Source organism: Prunus persica, chromosome G8 (genome assembly GCF_000346465.2).
Source record: "Prunus persica cultivar Lovell chromosome G8, Prunus_persica_NCBIv2, whole genome shotgun sequence".
NCBI lineage: Eukaryota > Viridiplantae > Streptophyta > Magnoliopsida > Rosales > Rosaceae > Prunus > Prunus persica.
The window spans coordinates 12655966-12683962 of NC_034016.1; the positions used below are offsets into that span (position 1 = coordinate 12655966).

Below are 27997 nucleotides of genomic sequence, written 5' to 3' on the forward strand. Positions count from 1 at the left end.
GTCCTGTCGCTGGGAGAGGAAGAGAGAAGAGAGAGTCGGAGCTGAGCGACGAGAGATTCAGAGCTGAGCAACCAGAGATTCAGAGCTGAGCGACCAGAGATTCAGAGCTGAGCGACCAGAGATGAGAGAGTCAGAGCAAAGCCACGGGACAGTGAAGAGAAACAGAGCGGAGCCAAGAGAGAGAGCCGAGAGAGAACTTCAGCAAAACAGAGAGAATAAAATTTCAGCAAAAGTGATATGTGTGCAATAAGGGGACAATAAATATATATTTATAGGTTATAGTTCCAAATTTTTTAAAAAAGGGTGGTATTTTCAGTTACAATTATAAAAATGGTGGCATTTAGGGCTATTTTCCTAAAAATAAGTGGGCACAAATGTAGTTTTGTGTTATACGGGTGTCACATTTGTCAGATAAAGACACAATTATTTGTGTCTACACAAATAAATAATTTTACTTTTTCTGAACAACTTGTCAAATGATACTTATTATTTACATTTAATTGACATTTGACACAATTTTTTGTGTCCAATATAAATTTGTGCTTTATGTAAATTAATTTGACATAATTATTTGTGTTTTATGCGAGAAGACGACGAATAAAATTTATTTGTGCTCAATTTAAAGATGAGGGCACCATACATGTTCGTGATTTTTGCTCAATTTTGTCTAGTGCTAACTTGAAGTTGGGAATTGTTTGCATAGCTATTGTTTTCCCAACTCCTCCTTTCATGTGTAGGACTTGCTCTACCTCCCTTTTTTGTGTTCTCAAATAATACTTCTCTCCCTCTTGGTACCAATTCTTCTAGAAGACTCCCGCATATTTGTAGCAAAATGCTTACTTAGTTTACCTTTTTACGCCGAAAATTTAATAAGTTCGGTAGTTTTCTAACACGATGTCAACTTCTTGAAACGTTTGCAGGTTTATGATCTCAGACAGGTGCACAAATTTAAAACAACCTAATTAAGATTTGAGAGGTGTCCTTGGTTAGTCAAATAGTGCAGCTTAATACGTAAGGCTCCATACATCACAAACTAAGATTCCTACGGAACTAACACATATTTGGCATCATTTGACAAAAAGGACAAAAAAAAAAAACAATGTGCACTGATTAAGTAGATGGCATAAAATAAGATTACTTGTTTAACTATGAATTCTCTTGAATTAAAAAAATTGATGGAAGTGCAGGTTAGGTTAGGTCAGTTGCGTCAGATATCGAGCCACTCCTTATACCTAAGTTTGAAGCTTCTAGCAATTATAAGTTTCGAAATAATGGCTTGATTAGTCAATTATACCAAAATAGAGGACCTCGAGCTTCTACATTTAGAGTTTTCGTACATTTATCCATATTTCACTTAATTTAAACAATTGTAATAATATAATGGCTTAAAATATGACATGTCAAATGGTAGAGTTGAATTTTTATTTTTTTTTTCTCTAAATATTTTATTGCTTTCAACATTGGCTTAGCTGCCGTTATCTCTGTCTGTCCCTCCCATCAAGAAGTCGTAAGAGCAGCTTCAGGAGTAGTTCAAGCCATGTAGGACTCTGGAATAGTATCAACGAAATCAGCTCTCATCCAAAGGCATATGTTTCCCGCATCATACATAAGACATTCATCTTTAGAAGTTTAGAACAAATCTAATTACCTTAGTTGATAAGCAAGAATTATTATGGGATGAAGAGAAGGAGAAACAGAGAGGTACCCGGTAGTGATGGATCCATCACTGTGGGAGAGAGGCAGCAACGTATAAAAGCTCACAAATTTTTTTAGACAAATCTAAAATGCACCATATTATTATTAACCAATCTACAAAAATTTAAGACCATATAATTAGGCAATATACAAGAGAAATATACAAGAATCAAGCAAATAAATACATATAGTTGAGCAAGTAAATCATATCAGAATCAAATCAGGATTCACGTCGATTACTACGAAATGCCCATAAGATAAGCTCATGTTAGAGATCCTTCCATTTAATATTCTTCATCAATCCATCTGGAAGTACAATAGACAGTCGTGTTTCACGACCCTCACGGGCCATTTGATAGCTCCACACAACAGAAAGGTCGGCAGATGTGCCAATTCAAACATTGAAATTGGTGGACACAATTGAGATTGAAATGCTGTTGTGGGTTCATAATGAGAAATTGATGTTTGAAATTGAGGTTAAAAATGTTTGTGGTATTGGAAAGGTGGAATATATTTCTCTGTGTTGGTGGACGTTTATCAGACTTATCCAAAATGTACTTGACTTCCAATAGAAGATTGCCACACCATTATTAGTGACCCATCGCACTGTCACCTCTAGTGCTAAAAGTTTGTTCTTCGACCAAACAGAGGACCACAAAAGAAGAAAAAAAAAGTAGTTGTGTGAAAGTGATTTTCTTCTTATTTTTTATTTTACTAGTATATGTAATGTGTCAATTTGGTAACATTATAAGAGTTGAGCAGATCTTAACAAAGAAAATCCTAAGTGGAGGATCTACATCCCCGCTTAACTTAAAATCTCAAACTACGTAGCTTTAGACACCAAAAAAAATATCAGTACAGAAAACATATGGGATACATACATGTAATGATCTACGAACTACACCGTATATTCAGCTGGAAATTTGACAACAGATAAAGCTCTAAATTCCAAAGCAATGAAAAGAAAAAGTAGAAGCAGAGGAACCAGATAATGTCATTCAGAGATGTGATACTGGTCCTAGATGTCAAGCATATCACGTGTTCCTGCACCCATGGTTGCAGTGTAGAGTCTGAAATACACTGATAGGCTGTCACAATGTTCCAAAAGCTAAGAAATAATGCAGAGCCTAAGTTAGCATATTGGGTTTTTTTAAATTTTTTTGGCAAACGTTGGGTTTAGATTAACATTAGAAACACTGTCAAATCAATCAATTATCAGAGATTATGGTTCCATTTTTGACATGGCAACCAGTCTGCTCCAGAGCAGATTCAAAGAACCCACAACCATGGATGCTTGAATCTATACATGGTGGAGCAAAGTGGATGATCATATCTCTCAATGTGAGCATCCCTGTGGCCTGATTTGATTCATCAACCAAGAAGCTGAAACTGCTTTTTGTGTCTGCCATGTTTCTCATGGCTTGCTTCAGTGTTTCAGTTTTCTTGTTGGTGACCGGTGAGTCCATTCTTGGCGCAAAGTTGTTTTTGAGGCGCAGAAAGCCAGCTGAGAGAAGAGCCCCAATGTCTCTTTCAGTTGTTGGATCAGAACCTGTTTTATGATCATTCTCCATGTGAATGAACTCCTCCACAGTTAGACTTCTGCAGTTATATGATTAAATATCAAATTAAACATGTAATATTACATATCTTAAGTTAAAATTTATTCTTTTCTTCCTTTAACACGCCTTAGCTCCAATGAGTTATCCAACCCAAGGCACCAAACAAGCCCATGATCTTGTCATGTTCACGCTGTTATTAAGATATAACTGGCAAGGGTCTGGACATTTATGTGTGCCTATATATATATAATTTGCAGATCAAATGCTACACTGAAGTGGACATGAGAAACTAACAACTCCTTTAGATGCATATCTCTTTTCGTTTTAGAAGCATATCTCTGTTCTGTTTTCTGTTTTTCTTTGTCAACTAGAAGAAGAGGGGAGAAGAGAACGGCGAAGTTAGGAATTGTTCATTAATTAGTAGCATATTGGATAAACGGCTCTTGACATTGGATATTTTAAGTAGCATATCTCATTGCATATAAAACTTTTGAGATAAAATTCAATATCTGAACTCCACAACACGGTTAAGCTGGAGAGAGAGTCGGCAATCAGTTTGAATTTGGGGAGTTGGGGACCTCCTCTCTCCTCCTTGTCTCTCTTTTATTTAAAAAACAATAGCGAAAAATAAAACGAAAAATATATATTACAAAACAAAACATAGAAGGGAGAATGAAAAAATGGATGTAACTTACTTTATATTGCGAGGTAGATTCTCTAGAAGGAGGTAGATATCGCATTTCCTTATGCTACCAATGACCCTCTTACTTTTCCTATCTGTGACAGCAACTGCACCATTTTGGCTTTTCCATAGAACATGAAGAGCTTCTGTCATGCTTTGGTCTCCATATACATGTAAAACATGCTCTTCATTACCAAACCTGCATTGAAACATCCGTAGAGATGCAATTCCAAACTAAATGAGAACTTACCATCCAATTGTAAACTATTCTTATAGCTTGATTTATCCCCCCAAAAAGAAAAAGATGAAGAAAAGAAAAGAAGAACAGTTTATGGGTTGACATACCGGAACTCTGATAAAGGCTTGTCAGCAATGCTATCAAACCAGTCTAAGCCACTTGATTGAAGCAGCAGAAGAAGTACTCCATGCTATCAACGCATAATAGATAATCAAGAACTTAAGCTTAGTGTGGCCTTTTGCTAATGGCCATATTTGCTTCTCAAAAGTACCATTTATGAAGTAGAATTTAGAGATAAATATACCTGTGAAATAAAACCAATGAGCTTAGAACTGGTTCTCTCTATGACAGGCACAACTTGCAGCCGATGCTTTGAAAGTAGCAGCAGAACATGGAAGAGTGTCTCATCCAAGTGTACAGGGAAATATGAATTCCATAGAAACGACTTAGCCAGCTCGCCAATCTATCAGAATTAAACAGAAGTGCTCATAACGAAATAAAAATTTAACAATCTGCATTAAAGTAATACTTCAAGCTTCTAAAATACAACAAGGGGATTGAATTATAAGTTGGAACTTATAACATGGTTGGCATTTTAATAACATAGCCAAGGAAATTGCAACACAAATATCTCTGCATGTCATCAACAAATATCTCTGCATGTGTGTCAAAATGCTTGGCAGGTTATACTTTAGAGATTCGAAAACCATGGCATCAACATTGCTAAACATAAAACTTTTCAGTTGAAAGAAGAAAAAAAAAGGCTAATATAATGAAGTGAAGATGTTAAGTGTTATGGACTTGTATTTCTCTAAATGGACTTTTTGGCATACATTGAATTGTTCTATCTTCTATGTCTACTTACCATATTAAATAAAATAAAAAATAACTAAAAGGGCAAAAAATATAAAATAAAAACCTTGGTTTGGCCAATGTGAGGATGCTGTTCAAGCATGTCAAAAACACCATAGTTGCCAATTTCTTCAGCTCTAGTTTTTCTTCTGCGATTCCCACATTCCTCGAAAATTTTCATGAGAAGCATTTGTTATATATGTAATTGTGTAAATAACACTACACAAATGTTCATCTGGGGTAGCTTTTAAAACGTTAAAATCTACAAAAATGAACATCCTTACCTCAAAAAACCAAAGAACAATACTTGCAAAATCAATGAAACCGATATAAGGATCCGAAAAGCTTCCTTTGGTATTGTCAGTAATTGGTGCACCACACACATTCTTCTCGTGCATCAAATGAATGGCATCTCTTACACTATCCCCAGTTTTCAATTCCAAAACTTTCCATTGCATCCATTTTATGACAGAAAAAATTAAAAAACATTATTTTCATAATGGGATTTTAAGGTAACCAAATTCAAAAAACAAACCAAAAACAAAGATAATGGAACATTGGAAATTATATGATGCTTACCGGGTGAGTTTTTTATGCCAGGGATAGAACTGATGAGGATGTTATCAAGAAAGAGTTGGAGGGCAGAGCCTGAATCAATTTCTTGGTTGTTTTCTTGAGTTTTAAGGTTGGAAACAAGGCTCTCTTTCTTCTGTGCCACTCCACCTGATTTTTTCATTACATCCTTTATTTGCTGCATCTTCTTTCTTTTGTCTGAGTTAGAAGTTAGATTGGATGTTAAACTGTTTTTGAGGTCTTTCTGTCTTTCTTGTATTTGCGTGATCTGTTTTTGAGTTCCTCCTGCCCCAAAGACAGATGTCAAGAGTGCAAACCTTCCAAATGTTAGTTTGTATTGCCATGTGGCGTTCTAAAGACTCAGTTTTGTGGTACGATTTTCTCCCTTCAATTTTCATCTTTTCTATTTATTTTTCTCTTTTTTTATACAAGCGATATTTAGGGAGCGGGAATCGAACCTAAAACCTCGGACGCAGGGATAAATGCTCTTAACCACTTGAGCTACAAACCCTTAATTTTTATTTTTTTTTTCTGTTGTGTGGCTGGTAACTTCCTTCTTTCATATATACCTGTACACATTGTTAAACAGAAGGGTCTTTTCTTTCCTGATCCGAAATAAGCCAGTAAATTATAGATTGGGAGATTTATTTAAGAGTAATGCTACATATGCTAAAAGAAACTCCAAGATTTGTGTCCAATTAATGTGGCCTGCCAGATCATTTGGCAACCAAAATTTGAAAAATATTTCCTTGAATAAAAGGAGTGTTAAAACTTGAATTATCATATTGCAATATGAAAATGAGGGATGGGATATTAAAAGGATGACAGCTTTATAATAGAAAAGGGTTTCAACTGTACCTTTGGCTTTGGAACTTGGACTTATTACTACAAAAGGCATAGCCTACTGATGACTATATAATATGAAAAAACACTGCTAACTCTGTTCTTCTCCATTGCTATAGGCTGCTGGTGGCTTCTCTTTGAACCAACATTATCAGAGACGAACACGTCCACAAGTTAAATAAAATGCTTTTTCTTTTTCTGAGATACAACTATGTTTCAAACATTATTCATAATCAATATTGATACAGAAAGTTCATAGGTTCTTATGGATATATCACCTCCACGAAGGATGAAAGCAGCCGGCGGCGGGTCAGCTGCTGTAGCTTATTTTTGTACATCTCGTGACTCTAGAACTCTTATAAGCTTATAAACTCCATTTTTACAAGTACTGAAGGATTTTTCTAGTTTAAAAGGCAAAATGCTGCAGAAGCTATACTCCTCAGCTGCCAAATGCACTTGAGATGTTAAGATCCAAACGTTTGCAAGTCTCTTTCCCACCACCATTTTTCAACTGTGCTTGAAAAGTACTTGAGATGTTAAGATCCATCATATAACCATGCCATCTTGTATTGTTGCCTTCTCCAGAATAATTGTGATTCCCTCACGAATGTAAAATCCCTCTTCTGGCCTATCTGCTTCTCGAACCCCCTACAGAACCAGAGAATATAGACGACCATAAGATTGAATATGATGGTATATATTTCACTCAATAAAAAGTTGGCCCAGTCAAGTTCGGTTAAAAGGTAAAACGAAAATATCAATGTATCCTAAAAAAAATGAGACTAGACCATGGGAAGCCATGCTTACATCTTTGTTCACGATCACTGCGTCCTTCCCTATCTTTGCATTCTTATCAATTATACAATTCCTTCAAGGAAGAATCATAAAGACATAATTAGAAACCTCGGCGTTCTACATTCCATGTAAAGCTAAGAAATGTTTCTCAATTTGTGAGTCTAATTACCTAATCTTTGTATTCCTTCCAATACCAACTGGGACCTTCCCCTCCGCAAGCAGAGATGCAATTTCAGTTTCAGTTTGGTAATAGTCTGCACCCATCATTATAGCATCCTGTAGCAAGAGGAAGCAACTTAATAAACATATTCATAAGAGTGAAAGTAAACAAACCAGTCCAGTTTTCAACTTCCGTCTTTGAAAAACATGAAAATTCACCTTCAGCTCAACCCCATAATCCAATCGTGAACGTTCACCTACAATTGAATGCTGGACACTACATTCTCGCAAGAAACATCCATGTGATATTATTGCATCCACAATCTGCAATACAAAAATAATGCATGAGAAGCAGATCGCCTCAATGAAGTTTCCAATATGAGCCTAAGTACATTAGCATACCCGGCACTTGTCAATCTTGGTTGGTGGCAAGAATCGAGGAGAGGTGAAGATAGGTGTCTTTGGGTCATAGAACTGAAACTTCGAGAACTGCAAAAATAGAAGGTAATTTGCCCGGACATTAATCACACATCGGGGAAAGAAAATGATGTTGCTCTTTGTTTCACAGAATTGATATTAAGACATTATTTAAGAACTCTACACAATTATAGGGATTCATCATATGTTCTCCGTGTTTGCATGTTATAGTCTAGAATAACAGGGTGCCCCAGAAAATTGTATGGAAAGGCACGTTTGTTCTTTTTTCATTTTCCTTTTTGTTTTTGTTTTTGTTTTTTTGGAGGGTGACGTGAACCTTTTGTGTATGCCATGTCTAAATGTTTGACGTCCTCAAGGAAATGAACTGAAGGGAAATGGAATTATGAAATGTTGCCTCTATAAAAACAATGAAATCTACCTCTTCAGTGAGGGCCAAGTTAGCATCATAGAAAGACTTTATAGTTCCAATGTCCTCCCAGTATTCTCTGAACATATATGCCTGTAAAAGCAAAGGCAAATTATAAGACATTTTCTTCAATATTTGAGTATAAACAGATAAATCGGTAAGAAGAAAATATGAAGAATCATGAATTGTTCATGCAAATGGCTCAAATTTTATGGTCTTTCAGTTGAGCCTTCACTCTTCTGTTTCCTTCAATCCTTTATGGATAGGGAAAAATTCATAGATGAAGACACTTCAACTGTAATGGTTATCTTACTTGAACTTTGTGCTCTCTCACTGCTGCAGGAATGATTTCAGACCCGAAGTCGTTTGATGTTGGATATCGCCACCTCAGAAGATTTAGCAAAATTTCTGTCTTAAATACATAAACACCCATTGATGCAACATATGGGGATTTCATGGCATCTTGTGGGGACAATCCCAGAAGCGTGGTATCTGTTTGCTGCAGAATGTCAACCAAGAAGGGTAAAACTTATGTCTAAGATATATTATTCATTAATGCAGTCATGTAAGTCTAAATACATGGGTAATGTTAAGACACAGGGAATTTAAATAAGATGAACTTGGAAAATAGTGTAAAAGAGTAATGGAGAAAAGCATCAGTCTGTTATGTTCCTCCAAATGAGCATTTCAATAACAGGATGCAAAAGTTATTTTTGAACCTCATTGAAAGTGAGAAAAATAATCTGATTAGCATAATATCTGGATTTTCTTGCTTACCATTGCTTTTAGATCAGCTCCCCTTGGTTTTTCAGTAAACTGGATGACTTTACCTCTGCTGTCTATCTTCACCAATCCATAATCCGACGCACGGCTGGAAAGCATGCGTTCAACTTTAGATGGAATTTAGAAGAGATATTTAGGAAATTATAAGAACGAGGATTTTGGGGTCAGGGGATATCATTGACATAATCTTTATTTTTTGCATCATAAGTTAGCTTAAGAAAACAGAATGTGCCAGAGGAAACTACTATGTGATTGATGTTCCATTACTTGTCAATTTGCAATTGTTACACTATATAATAACAGTTGGCCCACCCCACAACAGCTTAAACTTTTGTAAGCAGTTTTAAACCAACAACAAAATCTAACACAATAGAAAGCCAAGATCCTGTGATCAAATCCGTACAACTGTAACAACCCAATTTATGTTGCATTTTACATATGGGAACTCTAGTCGTGGAGAAAACTCAATACGTGGGAGAGGTGTTAGAATATAAAACAATGGTTGACTCACATCCTAATCGCTTAAGATTTTGCGAATTATGGTAAACCAACAAATTTTATCGACAGCCAATGAAAGAGGAAAAAAAAAAAAAAAAACAATAGTTACATTCAAAGTCTTGTAAAGCCAAAAGGAGAAAAAAAAACAGACCTGTCACCCACTGCGGCACATGAAATTGTAATATCAGCATTTCTATCAACGTGACTCTGCATATCATAGAAAATGTGTAAGAAAAATTTAACAAAAACAAGTCCTATATGAAGGAAAATTATTATACCTGCACAAAGTCCGTATAATCCATTCGGTAAAGATGATCGCCACACAAAATCAGTACATTCTCAACATCCCTGTTTTTGGCATCCTGCAAGAAATAATGCAGTACATTGTACCCGAAATCAAGTTATGCAAACCAAAGAACAACATACAGACCCATTATTACTATCAGTTCCCCCCTTCTTTAATTTTAAAACAATACCATTGTTGCAAACTTCTTTACCCACCTCAAATACCCATATAAATTGCCTCACAGCATCTGCTGTTCCTTGGAACCAATTCATTCCTGCTTCCCCAGGCGTTTGAGTGGCTGCCAGAACCTGCACTTGAAGTGTGCTTTGAGTCACAAAATAATCAAGGAACTTGAAAAAGAAATAACACATTGGACCAGATGTATTTTTTTTTAATGATTAAATCCTTTTAAATATAATACCTCTTCTTCTTTCTTATATAGCGAGAACTACTTCATTTAACATTAATTACAACTAAAGGTTCCCTATCAGACTAACTATCAGTTTGAAAACTGATTTTTGCAGCATCTTTACATAATTATCAGCCTACAACTAATTTAATAACAGACCAATCACAAAATGATACAGGTATTAATCTGCATTAAAGGATTCATTTACCTCTACAAATCCTTCCCCAAAGTTGATACCATTTCCAAAATAGGTGCGAGCAATGTGACGATTGAGAGAAGCAGAATTAAACTGCGTCAGTACAAAAATCTTGTTTATATTGCTGTTGATGCAATTGCTCATTGGAATGTCTATAAGACGGTAGCATCCTCCAACTGGGACCTGCAATCATACCAAATCAATACACAATACAACTTCAATTGCGATATTGAATCACAAGCTTTGATGAATCATGTGTGCTTATGGTTATTAATGAAGGATCATACAACCAAATTTTTCTAAAACAAATCAGCAAAATCCAATATATTTATAAACAAAATTTATCTTACTGCAGGTGTTGCTGATCTTATAGTAAGAGGAAAGAGCTGAGTCCCTGCGCCTCCTCCTAAAATGATTGAAGCTACAGTCTTGGGGTCTACTCTCCGTCTATATATAGGTGGCATTTGCACAGCCTGACATTGAACACAAATTTAAGAAAACAGAATTCATAAAAATAAAAAATAAAGTAAAGAAAATAACAAAAGAATGTGACAAACTTTGCAATTTTAGATCAACAAACACAAATTAATACCCAAAATAAATAAATAACATACAAAAAATGGCAGTGATCATATAAATTACAGAACTTGAAGATAAGATAGACACAGATAAAATGCTCATTTCAATAAATATCAAATTGGTAACTGAAAAGGATATTAACTTACCACAGCCTCAGTGTTACTTGATGTAAGAACAGAAAGAACAACTCCAGATTTCACCTTCTTGGCCCTCTTCTCAGCTCTCAGAGCCTTTGTCAACTGATTGTCCCAAAGCTTGTTATTAAGGCTCCCTCTAACCCTCTCCCCCCAAAACCCAGCATCACCATTACAAAGACCACTTGGTTTTCTCAAATGGGTGTTTGGTTTCAAGGTCACACAGCAGGAATCCATTCTAGCTTAATGGTAACAGATCAGAAAATGTGCACCCAAAACTGAACCCAAATCCCAGTAAAGTAAGAGATGTGATCTAAGCAACCAAGTAAAGTATAGATCACACAAAGATTATTATTATTAAGTTACAGTCAGTGACATGTTCAAAGCCATTAGTAGAGTTATAATATTAAAACCATAAAACCCAAAACAGAGCTCTAAGAATCAAACAGCTAAATCTGAGAAAAGTTGGCAATGGATCTTGAGCCAAAACTGAAGATACCCAGATCCCAGATCACAGATACTCCTAAAAAGTAGAATCTCAGGTACCCAGAGGGCCAAAAACCAAAATTTTGAGATTTAAATGGGGAAAAAAAAAAAATCAGGGTGGCTAGGTGAACAGACCAAAATGTGTTGTTTTGAGCTCTATGAATGAACTATATAAAGTAGCGAGATTTTGGGAGTGGTTTGGAAGTGATCAGCGGAGTAGGGATTTTATAAAACGGAAGTGGAAGTCAGATTTTAAAATGGAGTGAAATGCGTGAATTGATTTTGAAAGAAAGTGATTAGCTTTATTGGCTTGTGAGCCCTCACGAGAAGACTTGCAAGTCTTGTATTTATAGTTGCACCACAAGCAAAATTACAAAAAAAATAATGAAAATAAATACATTTAAATTTTAATAAAAAATATATATTATGGGACAGATCACTGGACTCACTCATCAGAGTCCAAGTTTCTAGGCTGCTGTTGCATTAACCATATGAGCCAAACACATGTCCATTTCAACCCCAAAATAATACTAGAAAATAGAAATTAAAAAAATATATTCTGACCAATTAAGTGAGATATACTTTTGTTTCATCATTAGCTGTAAAAAGATTTACAATATTTAATGGGTCATTAGGCATTGTTCAACTGATGTAATCTCTCTTCTCCGTCGACGGTTGATATTGGAGGACATTTCCCGCCACTTGATAAGCTAATAGGCAAGTGACTAGACTAATTGTCAGAGAGTGTGTTGTCCTTTTGTACCATTATTTATAAAGCCACTTGATTACTTGTTGTATGTCGTTGATCATCTAGGTCTAATTATGAGACAAGTTGTCTTTCAATTTGCATTAGTTTTGAGTGTCTTCATTATTTGTCAGATTCTTATTTCTATGATGATGGATGGTAATTTTTCCCACGCATAAGGGTTTTCGTGAGAATTCAACCCTAATGAGTCGAGTATAAAAGATAAAAAACAGGTATAAAGATGGGTAAGGGGAATTTTTTTGGTATGGTGTTCAGGGAGGGACGGAAATGGTAAAATTCCCGACCCAAACCCTCCATGTTTAGAATATATATTATATTTTATATAAATATGATATTAAAGTTATTGTGCCGAATAAATTTTATATTTATAATTATATATTAGATATTTATAGTTCTTTTTGGGTTATGTGAAGAAAAAAATATTTATACTTTTGGAAGATATTATATTTAAATTGATAGATAAAATCTAGGACTTCGTGTGGATGAATAAATGCTTTTAACCACTTGATCTATAACCTTTTTATATTTCGATGTTTAAATTTAAGATTTGTATTCTCACCACACATATGCCATTACACTTGAGATGGCTCATGATATCAAACTCTTTACAGGATTAACTTATCCAACATGATAGAATAAAATGTGAAATTTCTTCCTTATCATGAGAGAATGAATGAAAATATAAATGTGTCGTGATAGTGGTGGTGATAAGAGATAGTAATAACAGTTTTATACCCAATAAAACAATGGTAGCAAACACAGTTGTGCCGGTCCATGAAGGTGGCAATGGTGACCACAGTGGTGATGGTGGTGGTGTCTATAAAATGAAGGCAACATGTTGAGTGCAGAAGTGAAAGTAGCCACTATTACAAGAACTATGGCGGCAATAAGAGTTGTAGTAGTAGTGATAGTGGCGACGGTGGTGATGAGTTCTTTCTTGAAATCTCACTAATTTAAGTTTTAAAAGAACACATATTTATCTAATACTAAAATACCATTAAATTTTTTCAATTGAAATATCTCTTAGAATTTATGGGGATTTATAGCTCAATTGATAAAGAGCGTCAAAATCAAAGTTCATATGGTGACCTTCTCTCATTTGTATCAAAAAGCTTTATACTGCAGTTTATAAATATTTTATGAAATTCCCCATACAATATTGTTATAGAAATATGAAATTTTAATATAAATCCCTTCCTTAATCTCGCCTTAATCTCAAAGCTCACCTCAAACTCTCTTCTTAGTAACTTGAGCTAAGAATCGAAATCATGCACTTGCATTTGGTAATTTGAAATTTGATGCCATACCCAAAATCAACTGTGAATAATGCTTGATGATGTTTTTGATACAGTTACAGACAGAGACTCTGAAATTCAATGCAATGAGAAGGATAAAAAAACTACCATGCCGGAGAGAATCAAATGGGAACATTTTTATTGACCCTACTTTTTTGTACTAGTGTTTTGTCAGGCAAAGTTCAGATTGATGTTCATGATCTTACCAAAAAGGGAAATGAAGGGGACGTTTTGGTGGAAATAACCCCAAGCGCACATGTTTCATGAGCAAAGAGGACATAACATAACTAACATCCCAGATTGCCTATAATCACCAACCAAACTTCTTCAGCAAAGAGCAAAGCACCATGGAATATATCAAATCTCTCACACACACACATCGACTATAGGGAATATTCGTCAAAATGGAAGTTTTACTAGGGTTAGTTTGGAGAACAAGTTACCATGATCCACCAGTGACCTAATACTTCAGAGATTTCTATGGAATTCTAGGAAAGATTTCAATCCATTAAAAACTGTTCTGCCACACTCTCGTATTAGTATGATTTTCATCGCAACCAACAACGTGAGAAAAATATTCTTCATTCCTAATTTATTCCAACTGTTTTCAGATTAGTTTTTATATTATTTATCTTTTTCATAACAAAATTTGTCACTATTTATTGATGCACTCGAAATCATGTGTTCCAACTTGTAAATATTTGCTTGTATAAAAAAATTAAAGAAAACAAATTAGGGATTGTTAGGTTAAATCCCAAGTTCCCAACAGTTATTGGTATTGGCTGGTTGTAAATCTCAACGTCAACAAAAAAAAAATCAGACCCACCAAGCATAACTGTTAAACAATTATTGCCTTCTTTCTATTCTGGAATGTTTAGCAGAAGTTAAGTGTGGTGGGCCCAAGAAATGGTGTCCAAACAAGAAGATCTTTCAATCATGCAGGTCCCCCACCCCCCCCTGTGGTCACCTGTCTGCGTTTTGGACGCATGCCCACCTAAACCTCATGGACGGTTCTCATTGCTTCCCATGGCTGTACCCTCAATTGGCCCACGCGGCCCTGAGCTGTCCTATGTTTGTGTTACGTCCTTGAAGTCACTGAGGATCTGTCAACTTTTACGAACACTTTCCCCAAAACATTTTGGATTGTTCGATTACGAATTGGTCTGTAAAGGGCTTGCAGCTTAAAGTAATTTTTACTTTCGATATAACACGTACAAAAAAACAAGAAATAATGTTATAATTTTCAACTTTCTCTTTCAACTTTTTTCTCAACTAATATGGTTGTGACAGTTAGTTCTAAATCATGCTCAGTTTTCAATGCAGTTGTGTCATTTACAAACCATGTATTGCATAGATCATAGATGGAGAAGAAAAAATTGGTAAAAAACTGCCGCACATGAAGCATTTTCCAATTATAATAGTTGTATTAGACTTAAGCGTTCGTTTTGAGAGTGATTTTAAATAAACTAATAATCACTTCTTCATGTACTCATAACATATAAACATTTTCTTTTGGAGACAAAAAGTTAAAAATTAGTGAAATTTTTTTGCTTCAAAGTCACATCGTTATATAGTGTTACTAATCCACGTGTTAAGACAGTAGTAGGCAAAATAATTGATGTGTCATGGAAACTCATTATAATTGCTATATCATGTAGTTCGACGAATGTCATATATTCGAGCTCTACCTCGATGATAGTTTTAGGAGCTCTGGGAATTGAAATGATATCAATAGGAAAGATTTCGATGCCCTAGATGAGAAGTACACTAGAAGATAAAGAAGGCGAAAGGGACTGAATGACAATGTGTCCTTAATTTGTGTTCGATGATTCATGGCTTGTACTTAAAAATCTTAAGAAACCTGCAAACACATAATTTAGATGTTGATTAGCAGTTTGACTTCATAATATATATTTGACAGGTGACTGCAGTAGGTGGTCATGGCTCAAAATGAAAATGACTTTGGACCTCTTTTGACCGTACACGTGCTTGAAAATGATAGGACTTGTCATTGGGCAGTGACTATATAGTATATATCTAGTGTTATAAATATAAGAGTTGAATTGTAGCATCTCTTAATGATTATTGTGTCTAGTTTAAATATAAAATACACAACTCTCTATTGCGAGGGGTTGACACTGACAGGAGCGAAATTACTCAAGTGTGTGATTGAAGAAGCTAATAATTCATGTGCCTAATAATTTCGCTATCTAGAATATTTTGGATTGTTAAAAAAAATTTCGTAAGAGACCTTAAAAGTTGTGCCTCAAATAAAATTATTTAACAGATCATTGAATAGAAGAAGGGGACACTTTTGTAGGCCCTACCACACATTATATTTCAACGATCTGAATAGTCTAGTTTTTAAATATTGCATCAAAGACAATATCTGCAAAAAGAAAAAAAAATTATTGAATTCGAAAACATTTGATCACTCAATTAGATGATTGTTTTTATCGTCTTTTCTTCAAGTAAAACTCGTGGGTATATACATCAAGACTGTTCCAAATATGATGCTCATTTTGGTCTGTTTTAACACAAAACACAAAAGCAAGAATTCAGATAGCAGATTGCCCCGATAGCATGCTCCAGCGTATTGCATTGGCTCCAACAATGTAGATTCAAGCATTCCGCACTCCACATGGTGCTTTTATGAACGCAAAAAGAATTCAGATATGGCTAAAGCTCCCAAATTCATCATTTACGTGGTGGGGATCTTATTTGTCTTCATTTCCCTTGCACATTCAGGTGACTGGAGTTCCATAAACTTTTTCAATATTTCATATTTTCAACATTGGACTCTAGAAATACTAATTTCTTATATGTTCATAAAATCCGAATGTAAGCTTGATTAACGTACGTTTTTCTCTCAAATGATCCAAATTCTTCAAAAAAATCAAAATAAAAAATCAAATTTATCTACAGTCCAATTAATCACCTCACACTGAAATAATTCATACATAAATCTCTCATTTGAAATTGGATGTAAGCTAATATTTTTGGTGATTTCGAAAGCCATGTACCAATTCTGATCCGATCTGTAAATTTGATTCTTTTTGTTTACTCAAAATTCTATATTTTATTTATTTTCCTTTGTATTAGAGAAATATTGAAGTCCTCATTTGTCTTGAGGCATAAAAAAGAATTATATTTAATTAGTTTTTCCGTTCAATTCACAATCGTTTGATTTAAATTAGTTTTTGGTGCGCAAATTACTTAATTCATATTCAAATAATAATGTCATGCTCACAAATTCATACAATCTCAAGTCTATCTCTGAGGCTTGGATATTTTAGGCAGGGGCGGTCCTATGTGATCCGAGGCTCAGGGCCAAAGTGTAGAGTGTGCCCTTTGTAGACGCTTTTTTTTCGACAAAAGAATCGTACATTTTTCAATTTTTTTTTGGAGTACACCTTACAAATTCATCACGAAAATTATAAATTTCTAGTAATGTTCACTGCCTAGGACAAGTTCAGTTTTCCTAATTTTCACTTTCATTTGTTCTGCTAAATGCCAAATTTTGGGCATTCAAGTTCATTCACTGTATCTTCAATTCAATATCATATCTTGCACTTGGGTCACTTTCATTTTCGTTTTCATTCTTGTCATTTTCATTTTGATGAAAATTAATTTGTTTTTCAGATTCATTTGGTAAATCTTCAACTACATTTTCCAGTGAAGCATTTTTTTTTCTTTCCCAGAAAATATTAATGCAAAAATCCTCTTAGACTTTCAGCAATTTGTTCTTCAAAATAAAAATCTCAACAATCAACACATAAGACCAAAACCATAACAATAATATAACTAAGAGGAGGAAATGAAACGCAGCAGACCAAAGGGAATTTGAGATGAAAATAAATACAGAAGAAAAAGTGGACCAGAAGCAGCAAAACGAAGGAACAAAAGGGCATAAAGAATAAATAAAAAAAGAAGTGGGAGACATCATACACGCGCGTCTTCTATTGTAGGAATAAAAAAAGAAGAAAAGCTTTGGTTGGACCAGCAGGCAAAGAAAGAAAGAAAGAAAAATTTTAAAAATGGATGCGCATGCTTTTCCTTTTCATATAATATGTAATGTAGATATAGGCTTTAAAATATGTAATACTAACCTCTTAGCACAAGTTTTTAGATCTACAAGAGGCTTTTTTTAAAAAAAATTAAATTTATTTTAAAATTAAAAAAGATAATAGGTAGTTATATTTTATAAAAATAGGCTCAATTATCTGATTTTTCTTTTAATTTTAATTATTTTTAATATGACAAAGTGTGAATTTACCATATTAATCTCATTTAATTAATAATTTCAATTCTTAATGTTTGCATTAACTAAAAATATTTTATAAAATTTTGAATGTTTTAGCACTTTCTGCCTTTCGCTTTATATATATCTATATCAGCCCCGATCTCTTGGACCACAGGGGTCCAAGAGATTTGTGGTCACCCACCGTTGGATATTAATTCAATGGTTTAAAAAAGTTTCTTAAAATGAGTGCAAAAGTGAGTGAACCGTTGAATTTACATCTAACGGTGAATGACCAAAAATCTCTTGAATCTCTATAATCCAAGAAATTAAGACTGTATATATATATATATATTGTTTTAGCAGGAGTACTATAATTTTTTGTTGTGCCCCCAAAACTTTTGGGCCCCGGGCTGTCGCCCTGTTCGTCCTGAGCACGACGGGGCCTGATTTGAAGAAAAACATATACATATTGACATGCTCGGTGGGACCTTTAATACACATATTCTGACATAAAGTGTTGGTTGATGCGTGACAGGGACACGAAGGGTAGATTTTGCAGCCAACATGTTTATCATCAAGGGAAAAAGATCCTGATATTTTGGCACAATCTAATGATTGCATGAGACTATACTCAAATGAGGCCCCGATGTTCAATTGGGGCTAAAAGATGCCCACACCTTATACAATTCATTGAAGGCCAAAAGATTCTCAATTCTTGATTCTTGGAACAAAGGGTTCCAAAGGGACTTACATACCCTAAGTAACAAGGTTCCAACTTAATTATATGCTCTTTATTCTGGCAGATTCAAAGGAAATCTTTCCAAAGATCTCTGTACAAAATGGATCTCATATTCCAGCTCAAGTAATTGAAAAAAACATATGAAAGACCATCTCGCACAAAAGTTGTCAATAAATCCCCTACATTTTCACAAGGACAACTTGGAATGTACGTGGGTTTTTATTCTCCATCAATCATCAGTCACCTTAAAACCTTCAGGGTGACGTCTTTCCCTGCGTACATGAGATTCAAGAAGATGGTGCTGCCAAAATTCATTATACCACTTTTTGATGGTGCTGCCAAAATTACGTCTCGAAACAATTAATGTAACAGAGAAATCTATAATCTATGAAACATTAACGTCCGGATGTACGTATAAATCTATTGACCTGTGTGTACAATACAAGGGAAATGAAGGAAAATAAGATAACAAAGAAGTAAATAGAGTTTGGAGTTTTTGCCATTTTAGTGCAAAGTCTTTTAGATCAAAGTAGGGTTTGAGTGATGCCAATGGGGAGGTTGAATGAATTGTGGATCTCTAGAAGGTGGACTTGAGCTAAAGAATTGGGCCAAGGGATGTACACTAAACCTAATGAATTCCTGTCCAGTGTTGTAAGGATTGTACTTTGATTGTAATTGGCTCCTCGTACATTGCTTAAAGTCTGATATTATAGGAAAAAAATAATCTATCAGTGACTATATAAACAATATATATATTTAACAGAAATTTAAATATACTCAATGAATTTAACGAAATAACAATAGTATTATATTAACAAACGAATATGATATACAGAAAAGAATGAAATTGAATTCACTAACTTGTATTCGAAGTAGAGGCTTGCAGATTTGATTTAATGTCGACAGTAATTTCACCCTTTATAGACGCTTGAAATTTTTCAGGTGACTGCCTTTCAAGATCCAACTATCTATATTCTAAGTCTTACCCTTTGTTTGTTGTACTCTCAAACAATGTGAATGAATGCGTTGTTTGATACTTTTTTAAGTAAAAAACGAATGGGGGGCTACTTTTGATTTAAATAGACTTCTGAAAGTTTCAGAAGAGTAAATTAATCTGAAAAAATAAAAATCAAATTTAAATAAGAAGTGTCTAAGGCCCAAGACCCATCTTTTTTATAATTAAATATTTTAAAGTTCGGACCGAACTCAATGTGAAGCCCAAATTGCCTCCGCTTGGACATTCCACACTTGTAAGGACCAATCCCTTCTCTCTATTCTATCAATGTGCAACAATGGTGTCTTGGATTTCATTCAAACTTCTAACAGGTTTAAGGTGCAAATATGGACTTAACTAAATTAACTAGAACGAATGTACTCCTCACTATGCATTCAAATTTGAATGCACCCCACTATAGTTTAAATTAAATTAAAATAGAATATCACTTATATCCACAACAAAAAAGTATGGTATAAGGTTTTAGTTTAAATAAGCGTGCTTGGTTCAAAGAAGTTCAAAGATCTCCACAAGTCACCTGAATTAGCACACCTTTGCACTTGTACTAATCTATTTTCACAATGGTTTTTGTCGAGTCATAATAGGTTCTTGATCAATCCAAGTTGTTCAAACTTTATCTGTGACTGTTTCGGATCAAATCAAAACATTACGTTCCTCTATTCAACCTAAGCTAGTCGAATGTTTTCTATGACCTTTTCTGGATATATACCGAATGTATGACAGTTTAAACCAAGTGCTTGATCTTCATATTTGGCTTTTGTTATCCCATTAAATATTACCCCAACTCTCAAAAATTAATGGATCCGCCACTGTTTATAGACCGTATCTCACACCTGTCTATTTTTTAAGTCTCCTATTGAGAGAATAGAAAAATGACCCAATCCAAAACAATTGAACTGTTGAATGAAATAATGATTATTTAAACAAAATTGAACGGACAAATATACAGTGTGCTTCAGTTTAATCGTTGAAAAATGACAATAAAAAAGTAACATAATATACGTATCAAGCAAGAGGGAACAAGACAGGAAAAAGATATACTGTATTGGCACCAAATATCTCCGGCACCAATACAGTATAAACACAAATTTACACAAATACAGCTTGCTTTCAATCTGAATAGTGAGACTGAGAGCTCACTCACCTTTCCCATTCTCCCTTCACTCCAAAGAAAAAGGGTCTTTAAGGAGAGGAGGGAAGGGGAAGGGGTGGGGAGCACAATGGAGAAGAAGCTACACCATTATGCAGCAGCTCTGTCATCGGAATCCGACCATAATGAACCTGTGATTTGGGTATGCGGCAATATCTTTCTCCTCTTTTTGTGCACAAGGTGTTGAATTTTCTTTGCTCAGCAATAATGTTAAGTTCATGAATGCCTTACTAATTTGTAAGCACCCAATGACCAGTTCATGATATTTATAATATTATGCAGTATGCTAGTCCTAGAGTGAATTTGTTTCCCCCTTTCTCCCCTCATGGTTGTGATGACTAGCTACTTCTAGTTTAGAGAACCTTGATTTTCCGTTTTTTCTCCTTGAACATCACTGTCTAAGACTTTCTAGTAGCAATCAGTTCGGAGAAAAAGAAAGAAATCTACTCCAAACAAAACTTTAAAGAGAAAACTTCTAACAAAGAAAATAAAAGGACGCTTATTTGATTAGGTTTGATTAGGGAGACTCTTCAAGTGAATCTAGAGAATACGGCCCTTCTATGTTACATTGTTCTGTTTGTCCTCGGCAATTAAGTCCAAAGGCATGGAAATCCTTGGGCCAATAGAAAAATTGGGAGAAAAACCATCACACTCAAACCCATCGCCCATGATACACAAAAGAAAAGCAAGGGAAAGAGATCTAAATTATTAAGAGAAAAGCAAAAGAAAGAGATTGTTAGTTTAGAACTTTAGAGAGACCAAGAAGGTTAGAGAAGAGAGAGAATTTCAGAGAAAGAGAAGGGGAGGAGGAAGAGAGAAATAGAGTCTCGAAAATAAACCGAAAACTCAAGCTACATGCACTCACTGGCGGACCTAGTAAGGCGCCTTCGCCGGAAAAATCATTGTATGTGCTTCAAATTACCCCTTTACTCAACTGGTGTACAGATTACCTTATTTCCATTTTCAACATTTAAGTAAATGGAGTAATATAAAAATAAATAAAAGTAAAAGGATAAAAGTAAAAGGACAAAGACATTTACTTAAGTTTACAATGTAAATAAGGAAGTACCTCCTATTTGGATTCAAATAAAAATACTAGAAAATCAAATTCCCACCAAATCAAAATATGAAAATTCGGTTTTAGTGCAAAATACGATTTAGGCTAAAAATGATAGATCATTAAGTCAATATATACTTCATACTAAAATCCCATAAAATCAAGTTTTCTTATTTGATGTGTAAGGAATAAAAGCCGCCAAAAATTATCTTGAGAAAATGATTATTCCGAAAAACCATTTTTCATACTTAGTCAATGCACCTTTGCTAAAAAATTTCTGGGTCCGCCACAGCATGCACTTGATGATTTTCAACCGAAATATTGACAGACATTGACAGTAGCAGGGGCATTAATACTTTTTGAAACTTTCGGGAATCTGAAAAATCACATTAATAATCAAGGAGGAAAAATGAAATACGACCTATAATCCAAGGGGCATAGCTAAATTTTGGAGAAATTTAAAATTTTAGGAAAATGTAACAGTCACTCTGCATAATTTTTGGACAAAAGCAAGGGCATCAACGATATCTTGAAAGAAATATGCTGTCAGCCCATAAACTTATGCATACAAATCACTCGATGGACCTAATCCGAGATAAAATGTTTTCAAACTTAATTTAACAAACCATATAGGTCTTACCTGAATCTAAGCATCCAATAGAATTATACGCCATTAATCCTCGCACAATTTTATATACTTTTAAGTTCAATAATACATAGGAGCAACCCCTCAAAGGAAATATATCGACTAAACTGGAAAAGGTCATAATTATATAAATGTGAAAAATAATGTCCACTATATAAGAGACATCTATGACGGATCATAAACCAGGAGTTGCTATCTTCGAATTTTTGTCCAATCCCATTGCCTTTCGTATCATTGTTGATAATAGGAATGCGTGGGAATTAAGGATCTAATAAAATAGAGAAAGCACACATATGTTCCACTTCAGAAGGAAATGGCCACTGCCCTCTATTTATGATTATTTTTCGCTTCATCTATCTCCATATTTTTATGGAAAAATTTCCACAGTAATCAGTGAATTTGGATTTGGATAACCAGACAGTATGGTGCCTTACATGCAATATTTGTTCTTTACAACATCCTTTTCCCCTGCACATTCCTATCATCAACAAGGATACAAAGTGTTCGGGGTTGGACAAAAACCTGAAGATAGCAGCTCTTGTTTTGAGATCAGTCACAGATCTCTCCTACATAGTGCACATTGTTTTTCAAAATTATAGAACTAAGACTTGTTCAAGCTTAATCAATACATAATGTTCGATTGATTAACTCCTGGGTATTATAACACTTAAGTATACTCTTCCAGCAATAGCTAAGATGGTTGGACGGTCATGCATCTCAGCAAACCAAAAGGAAGAGAAACATGCATCTGCACAGGGAGAGAGAGGATATTGAAAACTGAACTGAAAAGTTTCTGAAGCCGTGGTGGAGGGAGTATTGGAACAATAAAGATATGGCATTTGACCACAAAATATTATAAATGCAGGTAATGTTAGCAGCTATGATATTAATAAGGCAAAAAACATGAAGCAATTGACTGTTTTGCAATACAAAGATTATAAGGTCTTAAAAAGCAATGAAATTTCTCAGGAAACAACACAAGTCAGTGAATCAAAACGTACAACATATATGAATCAAACACCACAGATCCAAGCATCAAATTCAAATCAAATACCAGTCAAATAGAAATTTTAATCTGATTTGATACTTCTGTATCTCTGTTATCTGCTATTTTTGTGGTTTAATTCAGAACCCAGTTAAAAATATTGAACAAACCTCCAATCAGATTTTTTTTTTTTAAAAACCCCAAACAAACGAAATTGAAAAGAAAAAAAAAGCCCAAGAACAAGAAGCTGTGACCAAAAACCATAAAGCACGCACCTTTGTTTGAAGCCTCTGCCCACCTTGCTTCCAGTTAAATTATGGGTTTAACCAGCACATGTAAGCAATTTGAAGCTGGATCTAGGGTTCCTTGAAAACCCAGAAAAATCCAGTTGGAAATTGCAGATTGATTTCAAAAGACTGACCCAATGGAAAATCAAAACGATCAGCTAACACAGAAACAGGAAGCATTGGTGAGTGAAAGTGAGATGAGAGCTTCAAACAAAGGTGAGGGTGAGAGACTGAGATGAGATTATCAAGTAGCTGAGATCTCAGACTGAATTGGCACTTAGTTTTACGGAATTGCCACTAAGTTTGACTTAATTGGCACTTTTGTTCCTCCATTTGTCATTTTTGTCATTTGCCCTTCAAGTAGGTCCCTTCATTTCATTCCCATTGTGGTTCACATTGTAAATTTCATCAATACGAGGGGGAGGGGTGTTTCCTTCCTAAAGATTCCAAGTTGTAGAAAATTTTAGAAGACCTTTCAAATCATGTAAGAGCACTTTCACTCATTTTACTCGTTTGTTACTATTTATCTGAATGGAAATAGTCTTTGCAAAAAACTTATTGTATTTCTATCTATTGCTAAAGCAAAAGGCAAATACTATTCACTTTAAATTCTTCTTCTTTTTTTTAACAGAAAAAATTCAAGTTTTAAAATTTTCGTAGGTATTTATAGAAAAAAAAAAAATTCGTAATTTTTTTCAAATTGTTTCAATTTTTTTAGCTAAAAAATTGGCAGTCGTTGGATTGGAGCACAAACCCTGGATCGAACCCTCCAGGAGTAGCCACGTGGCTTAGAGCTGTTGGGTAAAGATGCATAAGGTTTCAGAGGTTTATTTAAATCAAACAAAACCTCATTCGTCAGACATAGAAAACGCATTCTATAAGCACAGTTCATCTTGTCTGAGAGGAAAACAAATAAAGTTCGCCAGATTCTAAGTCCTAGTGCTAGGGCTTAGTATACAGATAATTGAATCCTGGGAGACAGTTACCTGTAAAACTTCAAGCATCGAGAAGGGGTGAAATTACTGCCTTTAGGATATTGAGTCAAATCTGCAAGCCTCTATATCGAATCCACGTCAGTTTCATTTGTTATTGGTTTATTGTATTATGAATTACAATTTGTTATAAATATAGTTTCGTGGATATATATAGATATATAGCTTCCATTAAGTGGTCCCTCAAATTAGCTTATTTGAGGGATACCATTGTAGGCCCACTCTGTATTATATTTCAATAATCCAAACCATTTCAATAATCCAAACCATCTCTTTTGTAGATACTCATTCAAAAATCATCTCTACAAAAAATCACTTGAATCCAATATCATTTGACCACTCAATTGAATTATTGAAATTTTAGTACTTTCTTGAAGCACTGTGTTCATTGATTTTGTAGGACATAATTGGATATCAAACCAGTTTCCGATTTGTCTAATTTTTTTCAAGGATGATCTATGAATATAGACTTAAAAAATAGATGGTTTCGATCGTTGAAAAAAAATTCGTAAGAGACCCTAAAGGGTGTCCCTCAAATAAAATTATTTGAGAGATCCCTCAATAGAAGGAGACTGTATATATATATATATATATATACATACAAATATTTTATAAATTCAAATCATAATTATTTAGAAGGTCAAATAAAATAATTGTTGGGCTAAATTATCTTACCTATTTATGTATTGCATTCAGAGTCAATAACTGCATTAGTTAGCTAATTATTAGGATAATTACATTTTTGGTCATAGGGGCTAGGCCCAAATTTAAATTTGGTCGCCGAAATTTTAATTTTTCGAATTTCATCACTGTACTTGCAGTGGTTAACAAATCAAGTCAAATCCATTAGTTCCGTCAGTTAAGTCCAAAAAATAAACAAAAACGAAAAAAGGATGACAAGAAAAAAAAAACCCCAGCATCCGTCCAAAAAAAGCCTAGATCTAATAGAGAATCATCTAGCTAGTGTTGAGATTGGTGGTTGCGTGTGGCAAAAGACGGATCTGAGAGGAACCTTAGTTTTGCACTCAATTTGAAAATCAAGTTGATTTGGTGTAGAAATAATTCACTAAAATTTGCGGATTTTAAACTCATCAAGAAAGATTAGTTTGTGGAATGAATTTCACCCTCTCTCTCTTTCTCTCCAAAAATTCCTTGCAGAGAAACTTTGACATTTACCCGATAATTTATCAACAAAACTACTCATTCCACAGAATTCGCCCTTCGAAAACCCAATGATAGTAAAGCAACTTCCTCAATATCAATCTTGAACATCAAATACATACAATGAAATTACCGAGTGACCAAATTTAAATTTGGACCTAATCCCAGTGACCAAAAATGTAATTACCCCTAATTATTATGATATAAATCACTCTTTTTCGATTAAAGAAAATTTAAAAAAAGAATGTAATCTTATGTGATATAAAGGTCACACCAAGGATTGAAATATCGGCTAATACACCGATATATCGGTATTTTCAACTATCAACACTGATACTGGGGGGTAAGGCCATATCTTCCCCTGTATCAACGATATATCCCCGATAAGTGCGATATCCCCGATATGTTGATGATATCTCCGATATTTCCCGATACCCATAACAGAACCCCAAAAAAATTCAAAAGTTTTGAAGGCAATTGAAGCAAATTGAAACCCAAAAATAGCTAATCCTTGCCCAAAACCCTATAATTTAGAGGACATGGTAATCAGTTTTGGATCTATGAGCATAGGAACTAGACCTAGTATTAACTCAAATGAATCTTATGATGGCTATGGTTATTTCATGTCTGATTATAGTGGAACTAGTTATGGAGCTCAAGATGATGAAACAGATTATGCACCTACTAGTTGGGTTACTCCTAACTATCTCATATATGAGAGCACAGTAGAGAGCTCAAGAGAGACCTATGTGCACCATGTTCAAACATGACTTACAAACTGCTCGGGTTACATGACTTGTTATGACTATTATATGAATCTAGATGGTTGTTCCTCATTGTTGAATCTCATAGGAGCTCTTCCTTTCTGTAGATGGACACTGATCTAAATTGTAATCCAATGTTTAAACAAACTATGGATTTATGATGGTTTATTCATTCTAATCAACATTTTATTTTCAAACTTTTCACTAACGCGCATACCACTTATATTTCACCATATGTATATCTTATTATTAGTATATTTTGAGTTTTATTTGTTCAATACATTCATTGATAATGTACATAACATCTATGAAAGTTCTACACTAAAATTATATGTTTCAATGCCTATATATGTCATTTTTGTTGATTTTTTCTCGATACCTAAAACGATAACGATATGTTCCCCGAAATATCTGTAAATTGGAGGCACGATATTATTTGCACGGCCGATATTTTAATCCTTGGATCACACAACTTAGATCAAGAACAAAAAATTCAAAAATTAAACTCAACTCCTAAATAGGAATTTGAATCTATATCAAATTGAACCTTTTTCATTGCCAGAGTAGAATGAAACAAGAAGATAGCCTACACATATTTTATGTGTTGATTAATATTTCTCAAATCAGTGAAAGCATTTATTCTCCACAAAGCTCCTTTGAAAACATTCCATTCTACTAGTGAGCTTTAGCTTCAATCTTAGGACCTGGGGGAGCAACAGGACTACCATGACGACATCTGAAGATCGGTTGGCAGCCACGACTATAAGGGCTAGTAGGAGGAGGAAGAACACCTTGGTCATTGGAATGAAAACCCAAGAGCTGCCCTCTTGGTATCTTTGATAGGTCAGGAATCCTAGCCGCTACATCATGGTTCAACACCGTCATGCTAATGAAAAGCAAACACAGGAACCATGACTTCATGTTGGAAACCCAAAAAGAGTTTTTCTTTCTTATGTGAGCAACTTTTTTTGTTACTCCTCTGATTGTATTGTATTTACTATTGGCATGAGAGCCAATTTATATAATAAACTTTGCTTGTCCATGTTCTACGTACCACACCACAATGGCTTTTTAGAGAAAACTATTCTATCAAGAAAAAATGCATACATGGTATTGTCATTCATGATAATATTTTGCTTTTTCGTTCAACGTATGAGTTGATTTCTCTTCCTGTTTTCCTTTTTTATATTTCTGAAAAGAATTAATTTACGTTGAGGAATTTCTGTCAATTTCTTATTAGTTTGACATTGATGTGCTGTGAAAATAATCGTTGTCAGATTTGCTAT

At 34.5% G+C, this 27997-nt stretch overlaps 2 protein-coding genes and 1 long non-coding RNA gene across 3 annotated transcripts; all 3 read right to left on the reverse strand.

Annotated features, from left to right (window-relative positions):
* On the reverse strand, positions 1898-5807 carry LOC18768157 (SNF1-related protein kinase regulatory subunit gamma-1). Its single transcript, XM_007199934.2, has 7 exons — positions 5606-5807; positions 5311-5471; positions 5094-5192; positions 4479-4637; positions 4282-4364; positions 3950-4135; positions 1898-3294 (listed from the first exon to the last, which is right to left on the reverse strand). The coding sequence occupies exons 1-7, from the start codon at positions 5781-5783 to the stop codon at positions 2904-2906; spliced, it is 1257 nt and encodes a 418-aa protein (XP_007199996.1). The 5' UTR covers positions 5784-5807; the 3' UTR covers positions 1898-2903.
* On the reverse strand, positions 6411-11941 carry LOC18767135 (glucose-1-phosphate adenylyltransferase large subunit 1). Its single transcript, XM_007201099.2, has 14 exons — positions 11138-11941; positions 10763-10885; positions 10425-10595; positions 10023-10115; positions 9800-9883; positions 9673-9728; positions 9018-9111; positions 8554-8739; positions 8253-8333; positions 7799-7885; positions 7616-7720; positions 7407-7513; positions 7250-7310; positions 6411-7090 (listed from the first exon to the last, which is right to left on the reverse strand). Exons 1-14 carry the CDS (start codon positions 11360-11362, stop codon positions 6989-6991), a joined length of 1575 nt encoding a protein of 524 aa, XP_007201161.1. The 5' UTR covers positions 11363-11941; the 3' UTR covers positions 6411-6988.
* LOC109950765 lies at positions 22540-24067 on the reverse strand. The gene is made up of 2 exons (XR_002273065.1): positions 23783-24067; positions 22540-23270 (listed from the first exon to the last, which is right to left on the reverse strand). It is a non-coding gene; the product is annotated as an uncharacterized LOC109950765 (long non-coding RNA).

Bases quoted from the DNA above. Each gene is read 5' to 3' on its own strand.
- LOC18768157 (XM_007199934.2), bottom strand. From the start codon at position 5,783: ATGCAGCAAATAAAGGATGTAATGAAAAAATCAGGTGGAGTGGCACAG. The intron at 5,193-5,310 runs GTAAGGATGTTC...AAAATTTTCGAG, and splicing joins TTGTTCTTTGGTTTTTTGAG to GAATGTGGGAATCGCAGAAG. The intron at 4,365-4,478 runs GTATATTTATCT...ATGCGTTGATAG, and splicing joins TCATTGGTTTTATTTCACAG to CATGGAGTACTTCTTCTGCT.
- LOC18767135 (XM_007201099.2), bottom strand. From the start codon at position 11,362: ATGGATTCCTGCTGTGTGACCTTGAAACCAAACACCCATTTGAGAAAA. The intron at 8,334-8,553 runs GTAAGATAACCA...TTGCTTTTACAG, and splicing joins TGAGAGAGCACAAAGTTCAA to GCATATATGTTCAGAGAATA. The intron at 7,311-7,406 runs GTAATTAGACTC...TCTTCCTTGAAG, and splicing joins GGAAGGAATACAAAGATTAG to GAATTGTATAATTGATAAGA.